The sequence below is a fragment of the Carcharhinus amblyrhynchos genome, chromosome 5 (genome assembly GCF_965287045.1).
Source record: "Carcharhinus amblyrhynchos chromosome 5, sCarAmb.v2.hapA, whole genome shotgun sequence".
Classification (NCBI taxonomy): domain Eukaryota; kingdom Metazoa; phylum Chordata; class Chondrichthyes; order Carcharhiniformes; family Carcharhinidae; genus Carcharhinus; species Carcharhinus amblyrhynchos.
In genome coordinates this window covers 60,663,181-60,688,626 of record NC_137328.1, presented here as the reverse complement: position 1 = coordinate 60,688,626, position 25,446 = coordinate 60,663,181, and the positions used below count along the sequence as shown (strand labels likewise).

General features: G+C 41.4%; 1 protein-coding gene across 4 annotated transcripts in view; it reads left to right on the top strand.

Moving 5' to 3' along the window:
• The window catches only part of vps13a (vacuolar protein sorting 13 homolog A), a 405,759-nt gene that overhangs the window by 263,462 nt on the left and 116,851 nt on the right, over positions 1-25,446 (top strand). For all 4 annotated transcript variants that reach the window (XM_080188886.1, XM_080188884.1, XM_080188883.1 and 1 more), the window contains 5 exons: positions 3,713-3,873; positions 5,108-5,223; positions 9,047-9,332; positions 12,249-12,644; positions 22,378-22,482. In XM_080188886.1, coding sequence (XP_080045012.1) covers positions 3,713-3,873; positions 5,108-5,223; positions 9,047-9,332; positions 12,249-12,644; positions 22,378-22,482 — 1,064 coding nt within the window. The remainder of the gene's footprint in view (positions 1-3,712; positions 3,874-5,107; positions 5,224-9,046; positions 9,333-12,248; positions 12,645-22,377; positions 22,483-25,446) is intronic.

Here is a 25,446-nt window from a genome sequence, read left to right as displayed (position 1 = left end):
TTTTGGAGAGAGAGGTTGGGTGTGTGTGTGTGTGTGGCAGCATATGATACCGAGTGTAGATCTCTGAATGCAGTGGGAACAGCATACTGAGGAACTTTGTGTGCCTCAGAGATAGCTGTCATCCTGGGTGGATTTGAAACATGAAGAATGGAACTTCATTTGGATTCCACATGGAATAAGTCAGAGCCAGAGATGGTTGCTGAGGAAGGAGATGTGGCAGTAAAAAGAAGCTTTGGTAAATTCTTTATCAAACACCAGGAGGAAATTGGAAAGCAATGAAGAATGCAAATTGAAATTCCATAAAATAGAAAAGCAGAACTTCTTCAAGGTAGGCATTTGTGGAAGAGAAATGACAGTGAATTAAACACTGAAAAGGGGGGAGTGGGATCAGATGCCACATCAGGAAAGATCAAGCATAGATAGGTTAAAGGGAGAGGGACATATGACATAAAACATTAAGGCAAAGGAAGTTATGATGGTAGTAGTAAAGAAACGAAGCATGGTGCAATGAAGCTGTTATAAAGGTTAGCTCTGACTGAAGGCTAAAACATGAATACAAGATACAAAGTGGCATTAGGGTTGGGTGGGGGAGGGAAACATGCAGGTTAGAGCTTTTGGTCTGCGTTTGATTAACTCAATTTTGAGTCCAGAAGAGTGCAAAGTGCCTAATTGGAAAATGAGATGCTGTTCATCTAGCTTGCATTGGCCTTCACTGGACCACTGCAGCAGGTCAAAGACAGAAATGTGAGCATGAGAGCAAGATGGTGAATTGAAATGGCAAGCAAGCAGAATTTTGGGGATATATTTGTAGAAAAGTTTTTCCTCTTGTAGCCTTGCTGCTTCTGCTAGTTCATTTGATTCTCGATCCTTCCACCAATGAGAACAGTTTCTCTCTTGCTATTCCATTTAGCGCCTTCATGACTTTGAATACTATTAACAAATCTGCTCTCAACTTTCTCCTCCAAAAGCAGTCCAGACTTCTGCAATCTTCCTTTGTAACTGAAATTCCTCATCTCTACCATTCTCATGAATCTTTTCTACACCGTTTTCTAAAGACTCCACATCGTTCCTAAAGTGTGGTATCCAGAACTAGTGGGCAATTCTCCCACCTCACCATGCTACTGTTCTAGTGCAGAGTTGTGGGAGAATCTCACGTCCATACATGCGCGAGATTCGTGCGTGCACATCCGCTGCGCGCACATCTCTCAGCGCTGGATTTCTGGCACCATCAGATCTATGCTGGAAATTGGTGGGAACACTAGGTAAGCTGCTTGCATCAATTTTTAATGTCATTTCGATGTGATTAGCAGGCTGGGATTGAATTTTCCAGGCCCATTAGCCTCTCCCACTCAGCCAGAGTATTTCCAATGGGGTTTACAGTAGGTCCCCACTTTTGGGGAACTATCAGGACGACCCTGCTGGAGTGAAAGGGTGCAATCCGGGCCCCCTGGGGGTTGCGTGGCAGGGAATGGTGCCCCTGTGACCCCTGGCACTGTCCAAGGGACAAAATGCCCAGGCCTGGGGACACTTTGGCACTGCCCATCAGACATGGGGCAGTGCCATGGGAGTGGGGCATGATGGGGAGGCTTAGGGTGGGGTCAAGAGGGATGAAAGCGATTAGTGTGTGGTGAGCTGGGAGTGAGGGATTGGGGGGAGAGGCTGGAGAGTGTGGGGTGGGGGGCAGTGGTGGGAGGGTGGGGTTGGGCCTCGGAATCGTGGAGGGGCCGTGATCAGGCTATGGGGTGTTTGGGGAATGCAGTGGTCTCGCGCTGGCCAGCAAAAAGGGAGGCTGTTAGAGGTCTGTTAATTACAGTCTCCCATGTGGGAGTAGGCCTTGTCCTCTGACATTTAATGATATTCATGCTGGCGGCGTACAGAGTGTGGGGGATTCTAGTATGAATTCTTACTGGAAAACCAGCATGGATTACTCCAGTTTTCCCGTGAATTTGACACTTAGAACTTTTGGGAGGCAAATGCCACCCACGCACACCCACTACCACCACAGTGTTTTATAGCATTGCTTACTCTATGCCCTATTCATAAAATCCAGGATACTGTGTGCATTCTCCAACTGTCCTGACACCTTGAGTGCTGTATGTACATGTGCACCCAGGTTCCTCCTCTTCCCCTTTAGAGTTGTAGTCTTTATTTTGTATTAGCTTCTGTTCTCTACCCATTCCAACAACCTGTCTGTCCTTTTAAAGTGCTATAGTATCCTCCTCATTGTTCAAAATAGTTGTAAGTTTTCTATCATCTGAAAGTTGTGAAATTGTGCCCTATATAATCAAAGTCTAGTATTAATACATATATCTGGAAGAACAAGGGCTCTCACGCTGGCTGCTGGGGATTTCCACTACAAACCTTCCTCCAGGATGAAAAATAAGTCATTCACAATTACTTTTTCTCAGCTAATTTCCTATCCATTGTCACTTTTCTTCCTGAGCTCTAACTTTGCTCACAAAACTGTAGAGCCCTGGGACATTATATTATATTGAAGGGATACTTGAATATATTTGTTTAGTTGCAGCTACTGAATTTACAATGATAAAAGTCTCACTGATATTTACTATGTTAGTTTAAAGAAGTCACAATCGTCCAATGGTTTATATACAGCATAGAAGGTGTGAGGCTTTTTTCTAATGTACACAGATCTTAAAACAAGAGTGGCCTCGTGCATTCCATTTGCTCCCTACCTCATATAAGAACATAAGAACATAAGAAATAGGAGCAGGAGTAGGCCATCTAGCCCTTCGAGCCTGCCCCGCCATTCAATAAGATCATGGCTGATCTGTTGTGGCTCAGTTCCACTTTCCCGCCCTCTCCCCATAACCCTTAATCCCCTCTCTTATCAAGAACCCATCAACCCGCTTCTTAAAAATATTTAGCGAGGCAGCCTCCACCACTTCAACGGGCAGAGAATTCCAGAGATTCACCACCCTTTGAGTGAAGAAGTTCCTCCTCAACTCCGTTCTAAACCGCCTCCCCTTTATCTTGAGGCTGTGCCCCCTAGTCCTACTGTCTTTTTTGAGCGGGAAGAGTCTCTCCACCTCTATCCTATCCATCCCATTCATCATCTTATACGTCTCAATGAGATCTCCCCTCATTCTTCTAAACTCTAACGAGTACAAGCCTAGTTTATTCAGCCTCTCCTCATAGCTCAATCCCCTCAACTCCGGTATCAGCCTAGTAAACCTCCTCTGCACTCCCTCCAGGGCCAAAATATCCTTGCGCAGGTGCGGCGCCCAAAACTGCACACAGTACTCCAGCTGCGGCCTCACCAATGCCCTATACAGCTGCAGCAAGACCTCCCTACTTTTATATTCAATCCCCCTCGCTATGTATACCTTGACAGATGACATAGTGACAGGTTTAGCACACTTTGGAAAAATATGAGGTAGGTAATCTTTCTTGAGATTTACAAGAAAAGTATATAAAATTGCTATATATGTGAAATATTTTATGGAAAGTACTTTTTTCAAAAGACATGCATATTTGGAAACTATTGAGTAAAGTATAATTATGTGCGCACGTTTTTAAATTTTGTATGTACTAATTTGCTGCCAAGAGGCATCGACAATCAGTGTTGATTTATTATCTGAAACTAACGTGGAATTGAATGTTTCCAACAGCAAATAAATAATGTAAATCACTAGAATACTCCATCACTCTAGTTAAATAAACCATTTTTCTTGTTAAATTTCATTGCATGCAGCACCTCAAGGCCACACTCCTGCAGACAAGATTCCACTAACTAAATTAGGCCGTCGTCTGTACAATATTATGCATGAGGAATCAACTGTTGAGCGATCCATTGTATGTCAGATTGATGCAATCCAAGGAAGCAAAAGAATAACAATTCGTTCTCCTGTTCAGGTATTCTGTTCATATTAGCTATTGCATTTTTTTCAGATATGGCTGTTATAGAAATGTTAACCCTTCTAATGCATAATTTGTTAATTAATTTATTTCTATTGTTTAATGTGCTTATGTGTTTTGCAGATAAATATGAATATGAAACAGAGCAAAACAGTAAGCCCAAAATGGAATACAACAGCAAGGGACTCCATATACTCCCCAAATAAGGAGCTGTTTTGCTGACATAAGCACCCATAAAAATCTGTTCTTACCCTCTTTAATCTTACAACAGAACAATGAGTGTACTCATCCACTTTGTATGAATTTCTCCCTAATAACTGGGCTCTGCGCAGGTCACTTGACATTCCCGGTAGTTTCAATTTTTGCAGCAGAAGTAGCCCATGATCTGCTTAAACTGAAGACAGTTGTCCAGGAAATTATTTTTTATGTGATATTTTGCATGAAAGAACCCATAGTACATTTTCCAATAGGAATCTGAGACCTTTTGAATTGGCGTTGTTCCCTGTTCATTAACAGTTCCTCAATCAATAGCACAAAGAACAGATTATCTGGTCATGATTACATTGCTATTCGAGGGAGCTAGTTGTGCACAAATGATTGCCTCTTTCTGCATAATAACAGTGACTACACTTCAAAAGTACTTCATTGGTTGTAAAGCACCTTGAGACCCCAACCTGGCATGAAAGATGGTAATTAAGTGCAAGTCAGTTTTCGATTTTTCTTATCCAATACAACGAAAGAAAGGATACCAAAAGAGAAAATGCTGGATAATCTCAGGAGGTCTAGCAGCATCTGTAAAGAGAGAAAAGAGCTTACATTTCGAGTCCAGTTGACCCTTCGTCAAAGCTGTCTGCCTATCTGGCTTAGCTCGATCTATCTGTCCTTTTCAGATACATTACCTCACAGACTAGTGTGGGCACTTGGCAACAATGTCCTTCCATCACATAGGTAATGTTTCTCAGTCATTTTAGTTAACGGTTGCCTTACAAACATGATACACTATACCAGTGCAGGTAGGACTAATATGATTGATGTAATTTCATATCAACACATGCAAATGAAGTGCTTTGTAAAAAGCAGTATTTCAGGCAGTTTTACAAGCTACCTGTCACTGATATATCCAATTTTGAAATAAGAAGTTAATCAATTATGTAAATGTTTTATCTGGATGTAGTTGGAATTTCTGTATTAAATTTAGAATATTTTAATTGAATTAAACCTTAATTTACAGGTAAAGAATCATTTTTCAGTACCTTTCAATGTGTATGAAGATGTGGAATCTAACTTGAAGATTCTTGGTACAATTCAGCCAAATGAAGAGTTCAGCATCCCTCTACTTTCTTATCGGTATTTGAATTTTATAATATTTATTTCTAAATATTGTATTTTTCATGGGACAATTTGCATCAAGTTTAAAACTATTCCTGCATTACAGAATGAATAAAAGAACCTGAGGTGAAATTCGTTTTTCATTACTACTTCTATGGTTCAGTCTAATAGATGTCAGTATATCTCAACAAATAGCATTATGTAGAATTTTCAGCACAGAAACATGTCATTGTACCATTGGTCTTAAGCAGATGTTTATGTTTCACACAAGCCTCTTTCCATCTTACTTCATCTCACCCCCCTCAGCATAATCTTCTCTTTCATGTCCTTATCTACCTTCTCCTTTAATATACCTATACTAATAACCTCATTACTCTTTGTGATAGTAGGTTCCATGTTTTAGTCTGTATATAAAGGCAATTCTCCTGAATTAATTACTAAATTTATTGCTGACTAGCTTGTATAGCCTCTAGTTTTAGACTCATTCACATGTAGAAACATCTTCCCATTGTCTACTTTATCAAAGGCACACCATAATTTTAAATTCTAATAGTTCCCCTTTCTCCCTGTCCCACCTATTTCTAGAGGGGGAAAAAAACACTTTGGTCAGCCTTTCCTGATAACTACATTCTCAAGTTTACTTTTTTGGGCGATGGAAGTGTTTGGTTCCACTGAAGGAGCGCCACACATTGTTGTCATAACTTTCTTTTCCTTTCAGTGCTAAAACATTTGCTGTGCATTTCTAGTATTTCCTTTTATTATATAAAGGCTTCAGTTAGGACTCTCCTTTAAATCAGGTTAATGGATCTTTCCTTTCAGAAGCTGACCAGACTGTCATTTCAATTTATTTTGGGACATACGAATATCATAGAAATCATAGAAACCCTACAGTACAGAGAGAGGCCATTCGGCCCATCGAGTCTGCACCAACCACAATCCCACCTAGGCCCTACCCCCATATCCTTACATATTTTACGAACTAATCCTCAAACCTACGCATCTACGGTCAATTTAGCATGGCCAATCGACCTAACCTGCACGTCTTTGGACTGTGGGAGGAAACTGGAGCACCCGGAAGAAACCCACGCAGACATGAGGAGAATGTGCAAACTCCACACAGACAGTGACCCAAGCCAAAATCGAACCCAGGTCCCTGGAGCTATGAAGCAGCAGTGCTCACCTCTGTGCTACCATGCCGCCCCACGTTAGGTATAAAATTAGGTTAGGTTAGGTATTAAATTAAGTAAAATTGGTTAGGAATAAAATTGTTTCATGTGCTGTTTTAACTTCATTAATCTATTTACTTTAAGCAGGTTAAAATGCCAAACACATTGTGTTGCACAACCAAAATAAATTGCCAGTCTTCAGCATTTTTCATTATTTTAATTATGTATTTGTATAAATGCCTTTAAAATAATAAAGCCTTCAAAGGCACTTCACTTTGTGTTATCAGACAAAATATGACACCACGTCAGAAAAAGATATTGGGAGAGCTGACCAAAAAACAAAGAGGTAGATTTTAAAGTGGATCCAAAAGGAAGAGAGGGAGAGATCTGAGGGAATCCCAGAGTTTAGTCTTTAGCAGCTGAAAGCACATAATGCAACGGTGAAACTATGAAAACTGAAGATTTGCAAAGTGCACATTTGGAAGAGTGCAGAGATCTTGCAGAGTTGTAGGGCTGGAGGACATTTTACAGATTAAAATGGATGAAACCATGAAGGGAACATGGGGATATAAATTCTAAACTCAAAGATTTTAAAATTGTGGACTTAACTGATTTAGTCCCTGCATTGGCTTCATGTAGCATTTCAGAAAAATTTTAAGCCAGCTATCAGATCTCACTACGATTCATAGTTTTGTTTCTGCTGGTTATTAACATCACAATCAGAATATTTGCAAACAAAAGAATAACTTGCATTTATATAAGCATCTATCATGACCTCAGGCTATTGCATGTGCTTCACAGCCAGTGAAATAATTCTAAAGTGTAGTCATGGCTGAAATGCTCCCACCTTGTCCATTGTGGGAATGGTAGCAGGCGAAATAGAAAATCTATTGGGCTTGGGTGGAAATTTCCAGTTCTTGAGGCAGGTGTGGCTCAAGAATCCCACCCATTGTTATAACATAGAAAACTGGACATTAATTTATATGTAGAAAGGTCCAGAAACAATAATTAACACCAAACACCTACTTTAGTGATTTTTGATGGTAGCTAAGCATGCTGACAGGTTAGCTGAGAGTTAGCTAACAGGCAGAGTGAGGAAAGCATCCCTGTTTTCATTTAATTAACTGTGCTCAAAAACTCACTTAACCTCTGAATCTCATGCGCCATCTGGCCTGTTAATCATTTGTGGCAGGTATGGGCCTTGTTTCAGATTTTTAAGAGTTTAACCTTGCCCCTCTGCCACCATGTACTAGTGTATTAAAATTCCCTCCGAACGTCAGCTAAAAGAATCAAGTTGTGCCTTTTGACCATTTTTTCCTAACTTGTTCCCTCCATGAATATCATACACTTCTGAGATGGAGTCTTGCTAAATCCAGTGTCTTCTAGCTTAACACTGAGAAGACCAAAGCTTTCCCCTACAATCTTTAATAATCCCTTTATTGTCCCCTCAAATTGGTTTACCGCAATGTCATTTTCAAACCCAAGCTAAGTTTGCAACCTCCTATTTTTCCACCATAAAGACCTACATTCAGCTCCCTAAACCATTAGTCTCATCCCCTACCTCAATCCATCTGTTATTGAAATCCTTATTCATGTTTTTGCTTTTTCCTTGTTTTTCAGCTGCCTGTTTTCTACACCTTCCATAAAATATAACTCACAAAAATCCTGTTTTACATATCCATTTTAATGGCATGTCCCGTTCGCGCACACCGTTTTCCTTTCTCATTCTTGGATGCCTGCAATTCAAAATTTTCATCTTTCTTTCAATCCCTGCGTAGTCTCAAAGTAACCTTCAGTGCTATGTCATCCCCAACAAAACATTTTCTCCATTATTCTGGCCTCCTGCGCATGACCCTGTGCCTTTCCACCACCATTACATGCTATATCTTTAGTTTAGCATTCCGTCTCTGAACTCATCTATATTTGTACTTCCTTCTCCACATCAAGTCACAGATTAAAATCCATATCCTTAATTAGGCTTTGTTTCCCCTTTAACTTCTCAATATTTGGTTTAATGCCATTTTTCTTCCATTTCTTGTGAAGTTATTTGGATATTTTCTATGATAAAAATGCATATTTATGTTGATAACCTTTGCTTTCCCAAGCAGAGCAGAAAAGGTTTTCTTGTGATTTTACTAATATTTTGTCAGTTTTTAAATCCTTCAAATTGTAGGTTGCATTTTTTTAAACTTGTATAATAAAAGCAAAATACTGATGTTGGAGATCTGAAATACAAAGAGTGCTGGCAGCATTGTGAAGAGAGAAATGGAGTTAATGTTTTGAGTCCAGTATGATAACTTTGGAACTTCCGAAATATTAACTTTGTTTTTCTTTTTCTTACTGAGATTTCAATTACCTTATTTCAACATAAAAACTAAATACTGTGAATGTTGGATGTTCAATTTCTTAATGGACACTATTAACACCTTTCTCAGCCTTTATCATCGCCATTTACATTCCTTTCATCCACTTCATTTTTATCAATTACAGTTCCCCTCCCCAGGTAGTATAAATCTTGTCTGAGTTTTTTTTTAATCCTCAGCTTTAACGAAGGGTCATCCTGACTCAGAACGCTGGCTCTATTCTCTCCCCACAGATGCTGTCAGACCTGCTACATTTTTCCAGTATTTTCTGTTTATTTCATTTTGACCTGTTATTTGTTTAATGAATTACAGATCAGATCTTCGCTTGCAACTGGTACTGAAAGACAAGAAACTCGATCTTTGTGAAGCTATCACATTTGGTCATGTAAACCCAAGTACTGAAATAATATTTCAGCGCAAATGCCAATTTTCTCAAGGTGATGAGCTGGATTCTGTAACGATCAATATAGTTGCAATGCACGACACACTGGCCTCTGACAATTCCGATGAAACTAATAATGCTTACGTTCTTCATTTATGGCCTAGTGCAATTCTTCAAAACCTCTTGCCTTATACTGTCAGTGTTTCCTTAACGGAGGTAAGTTTGCCTGTGTATTTTATGTAGGTATCTGTATTGATGATTACATTTATTTTCCTCAGTTATTCTTTCTCCACATTGAGTAAAATTTTATTGCCAGAAATGGGAACCCAGGGACACTGCTTTCCGGCCGTTCCTGTTGGACCTTCTAATCCCACTGACGGCCAGCTCCGCTGCGGATTTCCCGGCAGAGAGGGGTATATTCAACAGGAAACCCTTTTGACAATGGATCTTACCACCAACCATAAGATTCCACTGTCAACCAATGGCAGGCTGCCTCCCACCAACACAAAACACACAGTGGGTTGCATGGTAAATCCCACACACTATTACTGTTAAGAGTTCTAATTCACAATAACTGCAATCTACTAAAGAATAAAGTAGCACATTCTAGTTATTCCTGCTCAATCATTTATTAGCTATTCATCATTAATCATACAGTTTATTAATTCTATCAACAGACTTTTATTTCATTACCTGTTTTGCGTAGAACTCTGATTCATGTTAAAGTAATTTAATAAATCCTTCTGCAATTTTATGAAAATATGATGTCACTAAGCAAAGCAACCAGTCAACAACTGAGTATCTCGCAATATGTTATGCAGTGGTGGAAACTTTACTAAGCTAAGGCAGCTGTTCTTTCTGTGTTGCTTTTGGCAATTTTTCCATATAAACACTGTCTGAAAGACAGTTGACCAACAGATCTCTTGTGTTCTAGAAAAAGCAAAACTGATTTTTATAACCTTTTATAGGTGTTCAGTTTCTGTCAGCTACCTTACCTAATTTTTTCAGACCAGAACCCCATATGGCCCCCTCTTAAAAGAGAACAAAGCTGTGTTTGGGTCTTGATGATAATGTCAACAGTTTCACTGTAATCTTGTAATCTCATTGGTTGAGATACCCATCTTCAAAGTGCTAAGGTGCAAGACACATGACCTTAGATATATTGATTGGCTGATTTGAAAAGCACACTAACCAATATAAAGGGGAGGCTATGGCCTATATCGATGCTAGATTGTTAATCCAGAAACTCAGCTGATGTTCTGGGGACTCGGATTCGAATCCCACCACAGCGGATGATGGAATTTGACTTCAATAAAAAAAAATCTGGAATTAAGAATCTACTGATCATGAAACCATTGTTGATTGTTAGATAAATCATTTTGGTTCACTAATGTCCCTTAGCGAAGGAGATCTGCCATCTTTACCTAGTCTGGCCTACGTGTGACTTCAGAGCCACAGCAATACAGTTGACTCTCTACTGAAATGTCCTAGCAAGCCACTCCATTTCAAGAGCAATGCCCATGCCCCATGAATGAATTTTTTTAAAAAATAAGCTAACTCGAACTTCAAAAACTAAATATCAATCTTCATAATTTGCACACCTAAAGTACCTTTTATGCAGCAAAATGTCCTATATGGAAGATGGGTAACTGATTGGAAGAGGGGATTGAAGATCAGAGGCAAAAAGCTGAGAAGCGGCAACAATTGGAATAAAAATAAGGAAGTGAAGCGGTGAACGGGTTTGGGGTGCAAGTCACAGCTACAGCAGCCAGTGTTTTTAGTGTAAATGTAGAAGGGGCCCTCATTACAATATGATGACTTTTTAAGTTGTCGACTATTTATATCATCTCAAGATTTGTTCTGTAATTTTAACATAAATGCAATCCAGCTACTTTGGATTAGCAATATCACTCATTTTACAGGGGACAGAATTTTATGTTCCCACCCAAGGAGGGTTCTGAGACAGGGAGTGTAAAATTGAATGGCTGGGATTCCCCTTGGGATCCCACCCACCCCAACCCAGAAGCAAATTCATGACTGGGCGTGCAAAGCCTTGGGCACAAAACCTATCCTTTACCCTGTTATGGCCCTTATGTGGCCATTTAAAGGCTTTTTCATGTCCAGCCTTAATTCATAGGCTGGTGGCAGAGAGTATGAGTAAGGTGGGAAGCAGAAGAAAACTTGCCATCTCAGGTGGAAATGGGGTGGTGGAATACTTCAATCTATAAGCCCTTCAAATTTGGGGTGCCCTCCTGTCCGGGACCTTTAGAGCTCTGGCCCTCCCTTCCCGTGCATCCCAAATTACCCTCTGACTCTTCTACATTTGGCATCCCTGGAGCTTACCTTTACAACAGACTTGGTTCCAGCCAGAGTGCTGAAGTCTCGCTTCTGTGTCCAATCTTATTGGCTGACAGCTCTCTCGGACAAAACTTCTTTTCAAGGGTGAATGGAAGTCCCATCCACTGCCAAACTATGCTCAAGTGAACTTCAAATGACAGTAGGCTTCCAAGAGTCAGTAGTAGTGTATTGCATACTAACTCTCAGAATGGCATATGTGGAGCACTTCAAAACATTGAAACTCACTAGCTTATATTACATTAAAGATTGCCAAACCTGCTAAACAATTCTGGCTCATTGATTGCATCATAATTCTGTCATGAATTTCTTATTTTCCACGTCACAGTACATCTTAACAGTTTTACACATGGATTTTGTTATTCTCCAAATTTTCAATAGTATTATCTCTTTCATAAGTTGGTTATTGAAATTCTTTTCATAGGGTCTTGTAATATTGCCTGCTTCAAAGGCATGAGTAATGAATGTAAGACTAGGAGTGCAAAAATAATTTTCATATTTTATCTGTACGTCTTTCTCATTTTTTCTAATTTTCAGTTATGTTCATATTTAGCTTAATGCAACAACTGCATAACAATGCTATTGAACTAATATCTAGTATAACCCAGCAATGGCCCTGACACTACTTCAGAGGTTTGTGAATTCCTGCTTTAAATTGTACAGCAATGCAATTTTAGTCCCCATTGTCAGAACATATTTTTACACATACAAATATACTGAACATGTTGAAAAATGAATACAGTAATTGTAGCTACTTTAAAATAACTGTTGTTGCAGAAAAGTATGAAACAGAAGTTGACTCTTGATGAAGGACATTCTGCCCAGCTTCATGATGCTGTTCTGGATAAATCTAAATTGACACTGACTATTATTGACTACTTGGAACATAACTGGGCAGGAGAATATGAAATCAAAAGCAATCAAACAGATATTGAATTAATCAAATTTAACTCATATTTTGATGGTGAAGAGAGTGAAATGGATATTGCAATCCTTACAACATACAATGTTGGACATGTGATGCTAGAATTGTACAGCCCCTATTGGATGATGAATAAAACTGGGCGAATGCTTCAGTATAAAGCTGATGATGTTCACCGTAAGCATCCTTTGGATTACGAAGAGCCACTGCTTTTTTCCTTCGGGTCAAAATGTTTTTTCGAAAAGAACAAGGTAAGCTATGTTTGTCCTACTTGTTTTGTCTTACTAATATTTAATATTAAATATTTATATTAATATTTGTTTTTCTCAAGTATTAAATAAAATGACATTGTACAAAGGATGTTATTGGGAGGAGTTTTAACCTGGAAAAGTGCATGGGTTTAGGCGCAGGTGAGCGGTTTCTTATGAGCTTGGTTGTAATCAGTAACTTGTTTCGAAAAGCAATACGAAACCCCAGTTATTTATTGAAAGAATGAAGCCACAACATTTCACAGTTTAAAACAGAGGTATTTTTATTATACAAGAGTCAAACAAAATAAATTCTATCTTGAATAGCAACCTTTACCTTAAAACCCAGAATCAACCTATGTTAAACCATAAATTAACATATTTAATATGAATTAACTATTGATTATAAACTATAAAGTTAAGTGGGGGCAGGTGCTGTCAAAGCAGATCTTGAGCCAGAATTGGTTCGGCAATCCACTCAACATGTCATCAGTCTCAATCAAGTCCTTCAAAACTCAGAATACTATGGATGCAGGAACTCTGAAATAAAACTGCTGGAAAACCTCAACACTTGTGGCAGCATCTGTGGAAAGAGACTTACCGTTTCAATCCTTATGTTTTTCCTTCAAAGCAAAAGAGAGGGAGAACAGTGATGGATTTTGTGCTGTGTAAAAGAGGCTGAAGCAGGTGGAACAAAGTAGAAGGTCAGATAAATGGGAACTAGAAATAATTTGACAAAGGTATAATGGGCACAAGATAAAAGAGTGTTAATTGTGGTGTTGAAGACTAAAGAAGCTGCTGATTGTAGCATTACGGTAAGATAGTAGTACATATTAACGGCAGAATAAAAGTCAGCTCTGTAATAAAATCCAGATTTCAATGACAGATGGCCCTAAGGTCTGCGTTACCACAATGAACTTCAACTCCACGTTTTCTAACATTTAGCCTTATCCCTAGTTAACAGCAGTGCACAACAAACCTGGTTTCAATAGGCATGGTTTTCACCAAAATGGCATACTTCCATAGAACCTACAAACATTGCCTGGATGATGTGAACCCACCAATGTTATCATGAGTAACAGAAATAGTTACTGCAACTGTATATTTGCCTATTCTCAGTTTCTGGATCCAACCCCTCCTCTTCAGCCTGCCTGAACTGCACCCACTGGGATTATTATCATCAGCATCTCCTAAACTTTGATGGCTCTTGTCCTTTTATAAGAAGTTTGGGTTTCTAGTCTCCGTTTCAGTGTTTGTATCCTTAGAAACTAGGAGTGACAATTCCCTTTGTCAGCTTTCCTTTTCAGTTTCCCTTTCTATTTGAGTTTCTCTCAAAAACACAAGCTTTAAAACTATGAATTCCTTCACAGATTAAATTGGAAAAAAATGTCAGTACATCAAGGCAAAGCTCGGGGTTATCAGGATGGGGCCTGGGTGGGATTGTGGTCAGTGCAGAATCAATGGACTGAATGGCCTCTTTCTGCACAGTGGGGATTCTGTAGATTCTATGAAGTCAGCTTCAACTTGCCGACTTCAGCATTTTACTTCAGTGCATTAGGCTGTGTAGATGCAACCTTCTCTGGAGAAGTGGATTTTGAATTTACATGTGGTAATTGCTCAACGTGAGTAATATTGACATGGATTTTGCATTATCTCTTTGGGTCCATGGTCCAGTGGATTTCCCAGACTTGCTGGTGAAAATAGAGAGCATGCTGTCAAATGGAGGAGGAGATGAGGTGGGCTGGTGCCATGTCAGAGAGCTATGCCAACAATTAAATGTTTACAGCTTTTTTTTATCTGTGAAAAAAGAGATTGTTCACAATACTTGTGCTGAAAGATTATGTAATGTAGCTTCGATATCTCATTGACAGTGGAGTGGTGCAACATTTAGAGGTCTAATCTATCAAATCAGAATGTGCGCTGCTTATGCTCTGTGACATTGGACCTCAGATGAGGATCAAGATAATCAGCAGTGGTGTAGCATCTTGGCATTGTCAGTTGACTGGTAATCCAGAGACATGGTAATTTTATGGGGACCTGGGTTTGAATTCCACCACAGCCGATGGTGAAATTTGAATTCAATAAAAATTAGGATTTAAAGTCTAATGGTGACCATGAAACCATCGTTGATTTATTGCAAAACCCCATCTGGTTCTTGAGGGAAGAACATCAGTCGCTTTTACCTCATCTTCATGTGACTCCAAATCTATTCCACCAGGAGATGTTAAAGATTTTGAAGTGGGAGGAAGCTGTGAAGTAAGATGAATGTGTGATTGTATTGTGCAAAGGGACAAAAGATGGCAGCTCCTGCTTCCAAGTCTTCAACGTTGTGATCGTGGCACTACTTAAGTTTGCAAAAGCCAGTGACTGGAATATATGCAATACCATGCAAGACAGTGAGCCACGGTGCCCTGAAAAAAATCCATTCCAATATGGTTGACTCTGAAAATGCCCCCTCAAAGGCAGTTAGGGATGGGCAACAAATGACCCACATGCCACGAAACAATTTTATAAACCTGCCTGCAGGTAGCATGCCACCTAAGAGAAGTAGTCAGCAGAGGGGTACAGCTCCTTGGAGGCCATACCTTGTACACGTCTATTTCATAGATACATAGATTCCCCACAGTGTAGAAAGAGGCCATTCGGCTCATCGAGTCTGCACCAACCACAATCCCACCCAGGCACTATTCCCATAACCCCAATATTTTCCCTGCTAATCCCCCGACACTAAGAGTCAATTTAGCATGGCCAGTCAACCTAATCCACACATCTTTGGAGTGTAGGAGGAAACCAGAGCACCTGGAGGAAACCCACGCAGACAAGGAGCAAATGTGCAAACTCCACACAGACAGTCACCCGAGGCCGGAATTGAACTTGGGTCCCTGGTGTTATGAGACCATGCCACCCAAGATTTCCTCAAGATCTTCCAGTGTCTCAGGAGGCACAGGGTATTGCTTCAGATGACATATTTTCAGCCTGCTGGAACCTAACCTCTGCCAACGGGATCTCTTAATGATGTTTTACCAGTGTCTGGCAATTCCCAAGCACCCACAGTTTTTTTTACCTCCAGATTCTTTCAGTACTCTACTAAAGACATTTCCAGGATATCTCATTGGCATTCCACAAATTCAAAGGTAGAAAGATAGGTGACCAATGGTTTGTGGCGAGGCTGTCAATTATGAAAACTTTGACAGAGGTGTTGTCAGTCAGAGAGAGCAGGAAATCTGAGCATCCACTCAGCTGTCTTCCTATAGGTACAGTGCATTATTGGCTGAACAACCAGATCACAAGGGTGATCATGGCCAACCAGAAGGACTTCTACTCCATCAATGTACAGTTAGTGTGCAACCACAAAAGATGATCAAGCAAGTATGCACAAATTTCCTGCCTTGCTGCCTTTGTTCTGTAGTGGTCTGACCTCACCTGGTCTCTGCTTCTCAGAGTTACTGGTAAGATACTGGAAACTCAAACTCTTTTCAAACATGGGCTATATGGTGCCATTCAAAAAAGTGAAGACTGAGGCCCAGGAGCAATAGAAGTAATACCATATTACCACCAAATGCTTTATCAAACAAACCATCAATGTAATAAAATTGTGATTTGCATGCCTAGAAAGAGCTGGAAACACTCTGCTATGTGCATGAGCCAAGATCTCCAACATGATAATTGTGCAGTCATGAAATTTAATATTGCATTAGGAACTGGACGCAAAGCATAGAGCCTCTTCAGTCTGTAGGGAATCCAAGAGGTGCTGGCCGTTTGGGGGAAGTTTAAAGTCACAGGAGTTGATACAGGAAATGCAGCTACAACCATGCCATCCAGGATGTCTTCGTTATTCTGAGGGTCAATTGGATTACACCACAATGTGTAAAAGCTGCTAGTGCAATCCCTTCACCCAGTTCCCTCCTGACATTGTCAGTGAAACAAAGCAGTTTCGAACAGAAGCCATTATTTGATTTGATTTATTATTGTCACATGTATTAACATAGTGAAAAGTATTGTTTCTTGCATGCTATACAGATAAAACATACCATTCATGGAGAAGGAAAGGAGAGAGTGCAGAATATTGTGTTACAATCATAGCTAGGGTGTAGAGAAAGATCAGCTTAATGCAAGGTAAATCCATTCAAAAGTCTGACAGCAGCAGAGAAGAAGTTGTTCTTGAATTGGTTGGTACATGACTTCAGACTTTTGTATCTTTTTCCCACTGGAAGAAGGCGGAAGAGAGAATGTCCGGGTTGCATGGGGTCCTTAATTATGCTGGCCGTTTTGCTGAGGCAGTGGGAAGTGTAGACAGAGTCAATGGATGAGAGACTGTTTGCATGGTGGATAACACAGCAGCAGCAGCCAGTACTCAGTGACAATTTATGTCATTCCATTCATCATCATCATCACAACTGAAAATGGCACTTGCCAACCAACAACTAAAAAAGGACAAGACGAAAGAGTAAGCAAAGAATAATGAATTGGATAATATCGTGCAAAAATGACAGTGATATATGCTGCACGATTATTATTGGGTACCATGATGTGAAGTCACATTCTCAACAACATTGCATTCAATTGGGATAATATAGCAGGTGGACAGGGCTGGAAATCGGCCCTCCTGCATTATTCAAGTTTAATCAAATGGGATACTTAACCTTGTTAATGTATCAGTTGACTCCAGTAATACATGGTGTGAGCAATAAAACCTTGATGAGTGTGTTTCACCTCAGGTGGGTTTCTCATTTTTTTAAACCATTAGCTTGTTAGGGCTGGTTTAAACTCTCTAGCTGAACCCTGAGTTTCAACTCACTACCTCCGCCTTCTTACCAGGAAAAACATGGGAAGACATGTCCTCCAGTAAGGATGTGGAACACGAGTTGCCAGTGTTTTTAGACCCCACCCCTCAAGAATGATCGTGCAAAACACATCCCCCTACTTTTTTGACAGTGTCAGAAAATGAAATGAAAGCCTGGCTGTGTTTCTGGGGAGAAGCATGCCAATTTTCACTCAAAATCTGACACTTAGCAATTTTTTTAAGAAAATTGCTATCCAGGAGTAACATTGCAAGACTAAATCTATTAAATTCATTGATGTCATCCCACCTGTAAGCAAACGGGAAATGTATGATCTACACATACTTGGCATCCAAGATGCTGTGTGCCTTCCTGAGGCATACAGTCTTTCCCTTCCCACCCCTGAGGCTACCCTGAAGCTTGCTGGCACAAGAATGCATGTAACGAGTTCTGTCTTCTCCAGTCGACCTCAGGAGGTCTTTGAGTCATTTCAGGCATTGCATCCAAGTCCGAACATAAGACCAATTGTAGCCTCCTGCTGCATGTTTGATGAAGGGAACTCTTTTCTCCCTGGCATTAGTTGCCCACACCTGGTCGACACAGCCCAAAAGAGAGCACAGAGAAATTCTTTATTGAACCTCATGTATGCTCTTCCTGCCTCTCCTGTTGCGTCCTGAAGAAAATATTCTACGACTACACAGCTCCTCTATGTTAAGATCTTGAAAACATGTTAATGCTCAATTGAGTGCCACTTGTGGTCAGTGGTAAGAAACAGCTCTGACTATGGACATTCCAGAAAAACATTGAAAACATTTACACTTAAGTAAACCAAGCCTGATATTTTCGACTGAAATGAATTCTCTAGATCTATGTAGCAAGCATGCATTTGCTGGTCAGATGATCCTTTAAATGAGTGACTTTAACTTCCTTCAGGGTCACAACCAATTGTGCCAGTCATTGGTGAAGCCCTGTATGTATACATGTCTTTGCTGGCTTTGATATTCTATGCAATTTGACACTTCCTTCCATGGAGGAAAAAATCATCACAAAGACCTGCACATCACACTGAGGCAATCTCCTCCATTCTTGCTGCAGTGGGACATTGTGCACTTGGAAATGTTGTCAGTGCATCACGTGTTCTTAGTTGCAGCCCAAGAAGCAACTTTTGTCTTAGGCCACAGGGTACAGCATGTGCATGCAGTTGAGCAGAACGTGGAGAGTCCTGCACCATCCATTCTTACTCACTGAAATATGAGTTAGTATGAAAAACCCAAGTTGTCCTATGGAAGTGCGAATCTCCGAACTCTGCCTATGTCTTGTGATGACACATTCTCAAAAGGAGTGAACACTTATAATAATCACCATCACAGATGACCAGTTCCAGTATTTGCTGGATACCTGAACACCACCTGGGAAATAAAAGGCATGAATGAAGCTATCATTTGCACATGAATCATATTACAGTGGCCGGTGGCATCATCAGCATGAATGAGTATTGTATGCCACATGGCTGTTTGACATTTGATCCTTTTAGCAGGTAGCCAGCCAGCTAACCCCATTCTCTATCTCTCACTGCCATGCAGTCTGACACTGTTTAACTTCGATGTGGAGATGCCGGTGTTGGACTGGGGTAAACACAGTAAGAAGTTTCACAACATCAGGTTAAAGTCCAACAGGTTTATTTGCAGTGCAGCAACCGAAGAGAAAAGAGTCGAATTGGACTCCTCCGGAAGGCCGCTGCCCTCGACTTGACATGTATGCCCAGGCCGTCAGGAGATGCATCAATGCCAAATTCATCGGCCGCACTCACAAGACAGCCCCGTACATCACCCAAGCACAGCACAGTGCCATCCACGCTCTCAAGACCAACAGCAACATTGTCATCAAACCAGCAAAGGAGGAGCCATCGTCATACTGAACAGAACGGATTACTGCAAAGAGGTGTACCGACAACTGAACAATGAGGAACACTAGAGACAGTTATCCACAGATCCAACCACAGAACATGTCCGTCAACTCAACACTCTGATCAAAATCTTTGATCGGGACCTTCAGAGCACTCTCGTGCTCTCATCCCATGTACTCTCCGCATTGGAGATCTCTACTGCCTCCCAAAGATACAAAGGCAAACACACCCGGCCATCCCATCATATCAGGCAATGGGACCCTGCGCGAGAACCTCTCCGGTTATGTCGAGGGCATCCTGAAACCCATTGTACAAAAAAACCCCAGCTTTTGTCGCAACACTACGGACTCCCTACAAAAACTCAGCACACATGGAGCAGTTGAACCAGAAGCACTCCTCGTCACAATGGATGTCTCGGCACTCTACACCAGCATCCCCCACGATGATGGCATTGCTGCAAACTGCCTTAATACTCAACGCTGACAACTGCCAGTTTCCAGATGGAATTTTACAACTCATCCGCTTCATCCTGGACCACAATGCCTTTACCTTAAATAACCAGTTCTTCATCCAGACACACGGAACAGCCACGGGGACCAAATTCACACCTCAATATGCCAACGTCTTCATGCACAGGCTCGAACAAGACTTCTTCACCGCACTGCTATATACTAGATACATCAGTGACATTTTCTTCCTTTGTACTCATGGTGAACAATTACTGAAACAACTATATGATGACATCAAGTTCCATCCCACCATCAGACTCACCATGGACGACTCTCTGGATCGGTTGCATTCTTGGACACGCACACCTCCATTAAGGATGGTCACCTCAGCACCTCACTGTATCACAAGCCCACGGATAACTTCACGATGCTCCACTTCTCCAGCTTTCACCCTAAACACGTTAAAAAAGCCATCCCCTAGGGACAAGCCCTCCATATACACAGGATCTGCTCAGATGAAGAGGATCACAACAGACACCTCTAGATGCTGAAAGATGCCCTCATAAGAACAGGATATGGCGCTTGATTCATCAATCAACAGGTTCAATGCGCCACAGCGAAAAATCACACCGACGTCCTCAGAAGACAAACACGGGACATGGTGGACAGAGTATCCTTCATCGTCCAGTAGCTTCCCAGAGTGGAGAAGCTACGACATCTCCTCCAGAGTCTTCAACATGTCATTAATGAAGACGAACAACTTGCCAAGACCATCCCCACACCCCCACTTCTTGCCTTGAAACAACCACACAACCTCAAACAGACCATTATCCGCAGCAAACTACCCAGCCTTCAGGAGAACGGTGACCACGACACTGCACAACCCTGCCGCAGCAACCTCTGCCAGACGTGCTGGATCATTGACGCGGATGCCATCATCTCACATGAGAACAGCATCACCAGGTACACCAGGTACACTCTTGCAACTTGGCCAACGTAGTCTACCTGATACGCTGCAGGAAGGATGTCCCAAGATATAGTACGTTGGGGAGACCATGCAGGCGCTACGACAACGGATGAATGAACACCGCTCGACAATTGCCAAGCAAGAGTGCTCTCTTCCTATTGGGAAATGCTTCAGCGGTCACGGCCATTCGGCCTCTGATCTTCGGGTTAGCATTCTCCAAGGCGGCTTTCACGACACTCGACAACACAGAGTCACCGAGCAGAGACTGATAGCCAAGCTCCACACACATGAGGACGACCTCAACCAGAATCTTGGGTTCATGTCACACTATCTGTAACCTCCATGACTATTGTGAGTGATTATGAGGAAAATGCACAAAGGTACAAAAGGATGAAGTTAAGTGGTAAATGAATAGTTAGAGATGCAAGTAGGTGAGAGGACTGGGCTAGTTGGTGATAATGGCATAAATAGGTTTGAGAAGGCAGAGGGGATAGAGTGATACCCACATCAGAATGTAGGTTATTGTACCTTCACAATTTTCCTGCCCTACTGAGGTAATTGAATCTCTTCCTGTATTGGATCTAGCTGTGTGGCATCACTGTTTCCAGTAAACCAATAAGCAGACAGTTTAAACAGGAAATGTAATAACTTGGGAAATTCTTCTTATATATGTATGTATATAGCACTTAAACTTCAATCAAGTGCCAAGCTTTTAAATTCTTGTCACTGCCAGAAATGGAGTTGGGAAATTTATACCCATGCCCATCTAGGAACATCAACTTGCTGTTTTGGTTATTTCCCTTGTGAACCTTGCAATGAGCTTTGTGCATCATATTTGCATAACTTCATGTAAATGTCCTGTCCTCACGTTTGAATTAGATTTTGTGATTTCCTTCACATTTGCCATTTGAGATGGTAAGATTTTTGCAAATCAGGTTGTTATTGTAAAACACACCTAGTTACATAAATAAATACCTTCTGAGCTTGCTTCTTTAGGGTAATCATTCTGCTGATGTAATAACTGACACTCCGTTCATAAAGAGCATTATGATATACTTTTGTAGTGAAGTCCCTGCTATAATGTAGAAATGATGTGGAGATGCCAGTGTTGGACTGGGGTAAACACAGTGAGAAGTCTCTCAACACCAGGTTAAAGTCCAACAAGTTTATTTGGTAGCACAAGCCACTAGCTTTTGGACCTCTGCCCCTTCATCAGGTGAGTGGGAGTTGTGTTCACAAACAGAGCATATATAGACATGCTGGCTGGAGTTTTACCGACATGCCAGCCCCGATTCTGGGGGCAGGCTCAGCTCAGAACGGCATTCGCTGTTGGCCTTGGACGGGATCGTGCGAAACTTGGGTGGACATGCAGGTAGAATTCCGCCCATTGTGTCTATATATGCCCTGTTTGTGAACACAATTCTGATGAAGGAGCAGTACTCCGAAAGCTTGTGGCTTGTGTTACCAAATAAACCTGTTGCACTTTAACCTGGTATTATGAGATTTCTCACTGTAATGTAGAAAAACATGGTAGAGCTGAGCATAATTAGTATCAGCACAATGTATTAATTGAAATACATTGATATGGGTACAGTGAAGTTCAACTTGTGTTAATAATAATTTAAAATTATAGGTTCAGCTTAGGATTACTGACAGCCAATTGTCAGATTCATTTTCTTTGGACACTGTGGGCAGTTATGGCTCGGTTAAATGCAAAGGACCAAAAAAGGAATATCAGGTAAGATAACATAATTACTGAAAATTGTGATCTATTGCAGTTTTTTTAAATGTGTAAATTACATTAATCCTATTATTTAAAAAGATAATGTTCTAGCTCTTGAACCTCCTTGCCAGTTTGTCTTTTGTTTCACCAACACGTTAGAAGTTTTTCAAACTAAATCACTTCTATACTACGCTGATGTAATTTCCTTTTTTAAAAATATAATATTTAGTTGGTGCTGAAAATATTCTGTTGGATTTGCCGACAGGACTCTGGCCAGAGAAGGATCTCCTTTTGATAGGGAATTAGCATTTTGTTGGCTAACGTGGAATTCATCCTTCAGTTACAAAAGAACATAGACTGCAGAACCAGCAGCTCGAGCTGTGTAAGGATCAGTGTAGCTATGTAAAGAGCTGTTTGCGATCAATAGAAGACAAAGATGTGTAACAAGTACGAGCAAGAAAGGAATCCATTTAACCTAATGTGGCAGGGGGATGAGAACCGTTGCAGGAAATCAGAAGGAAGTAAAGTGGGAACAGAAACAAAAGGCAGCAGCAAAACTGAAAAGCAGAGAAACCAAAGTCAAAATTCAAAAAGGGTCACAGTACAGAGACTGTGGAGAACTCAGTGAATGAGTCCAGTAAAGCTAAGAGAAATAAAACACAGGGAGAATGAGAAGAGGATTGGGAGAGGTTTAAATGTCAACAAAGATTGACAAAGAAGTTGATAAAGAAGGGTGGGAGAAACTATGAAGCTGGGCTAGCGCTTAATATAAAAAAGGATAGCAAGAGTTTTTATAAATATATAAAAAGGAAAAGGCTGGCTAGGGTGAACGTTGGACCCTTAGAGGATGAGAAGGGGGACTTAGTGATAGGGGATGGGGATATGGCTGAGGTCTTGAATAACTTTTTTGTTTCGGTCTTCACGGAGGAGGACGTGAATAATTTGCCGGGTGTTAGAGATGGAAAGGTGGTAGGACTGGAGGGTCTCAATAGAACATAGAACATTACAGCGCAGAACAGGCCCTTCGGCCCATGATGTTGCGCCGACCAGCTTTTTAAAAAAAAACAACACTAACCCACTAATCTAAACCAATCCCATTTCGTCCATAACCCTATCCACAGATCTCTTAAACGCCCCCAAACTAGGCGCATTTACAACTGCAGCTGGCAGGGCATTCCAGTCCCTCACCACCCTCTGGGTAAAGAACCTACCCCTGACATCAGTCCTATAACTACCCCCCCTTAATTTAAAGCCGTGCCCCCTCGTGCTAGCTTTCTCCATCCTAGGAAAAAGGCTATCACTATCCACCCTGTCTAAACCTCTAATCATCTTATATGTTTCAATAAGGTCCCCTCTTAGCCGCCGCCTTTCCAGCGAAAACAACCCCAAATCTCTCAGTCTCTCCTCATAGGATCTCCCCTCCATACCAGGCAACATCCTGGTAAACCTCCTCTGCACCCTCTCCAAAGCCTCTACATCCTTCCTGTAATGTGGGGATCAGAACTGCACACAATACTCCAAGTGCGGCCGCACCAGAGTTGTGTACAGTTGCATCATGACGCTGCGACTCCTAAATTCAATCCCCCTACCAATAAACGCCAGGACACCGTATGCCTTCTTAACAACCTTATCTACTTGATTCCCAACTTTCAGGGATCTATGTACACATACACCTAGATCCCTCTGCTCCTCCACACTATTCAAAGTCCTCCCGTTAGCCCTATACTCAACACATCTGTTATTCCTACCGAAATGAATTACCTCACACTTCTCCACATTAAACTCCATCCGCCACCTCGCGGCCCAGCTCTGCAACCTTTCTAAGTCACCCTGCAAACTATGACACCCTTCCTCACAATCTACCACACCTCCGACTTTGGTGTCATCAGCAAACTTACTAATCCACCCAACTATACCCTCATCCAGGTCATTAATAATTAATAAATATTAATAATAAATTAATAAAAATTACAATGACATTACTGTTACTAGAGAGGTGGTGCTCAACAGACTGGAGGGACTGATTGTGGACAAGTCCCCAGGACCGGATGGAATGCATCCAAGGGTTCTGAAAGAAATGGCGGAGGTGATAGTGGATGCCTTGGTGGTTATTTTCCAGGCGTCGCTGGATTCCGGGGAAGTGCCGGAAGATTGGAAAACGGCTAATGTTACGCCGTTGTTTAAGAAGGGTGGCAGGCAAAAGGCAGGGAATTATAGGCCGGTTAGTTTAACGTCTGTTGTAGGTAAAATGTTAACATCTGTCATCAAGGAGGAAATAGCGAGGCATCTTGAGGGGAACTGCTTGATAGAGCAGACGCAGCACGGTTTCGTTAAAGGGAAGTCATGTCTGACAAATTTACTGGAGTTCTATGAGGATGTGTCTAGGGCGGTGGATAGAGGAGAGCTGGTGGATGTGGTCTGTCTTGATTTTCAGAAGGCGTTTGACAAGGTACCTCACAAGAGGTTATTGCAGAAGGTCAGGGGACATGGAGTTGGGGGTAGGGTGTTAGCGTGGATAGAGGATTGGTTGTCAAATAGGAGGCAGAGAGTGGGGGTCAATGGGTGCTATTCGGATTGGCGGTTGGTGACTAGTGGAGTGCCCCAGGGGTCGGTGCTGGGGCCTCAGCTATTTACCATTTATATAGATGATCTGGAGGAGGGAACCGAGTGTATGGTGTCAAAATTTGCTGATGACACCAAGATTGGTGGAAAGGCAAATTGTGCGGAGGGTGGTGAGAGTCTACAGAAGGATCTAGATAGGCTGGGCGAATGGGCCAGGAAATGGCAAATGGAATTTAATGTTGGCAAGTGCGAGGTGGTCCACTTTGGTAGGAATAATGGTAGGAATGGTATTACTTACGGGGCGAAAAACTGCAGCAGGCGACAGTACAGAGGGACCTCGGGGTCCTTGTGCATGAGTCGCAAAAACCCAGCTTGCAGGTGCAGCAGGTGGTCAGGAAGGCGAATGGGATGCTGGCC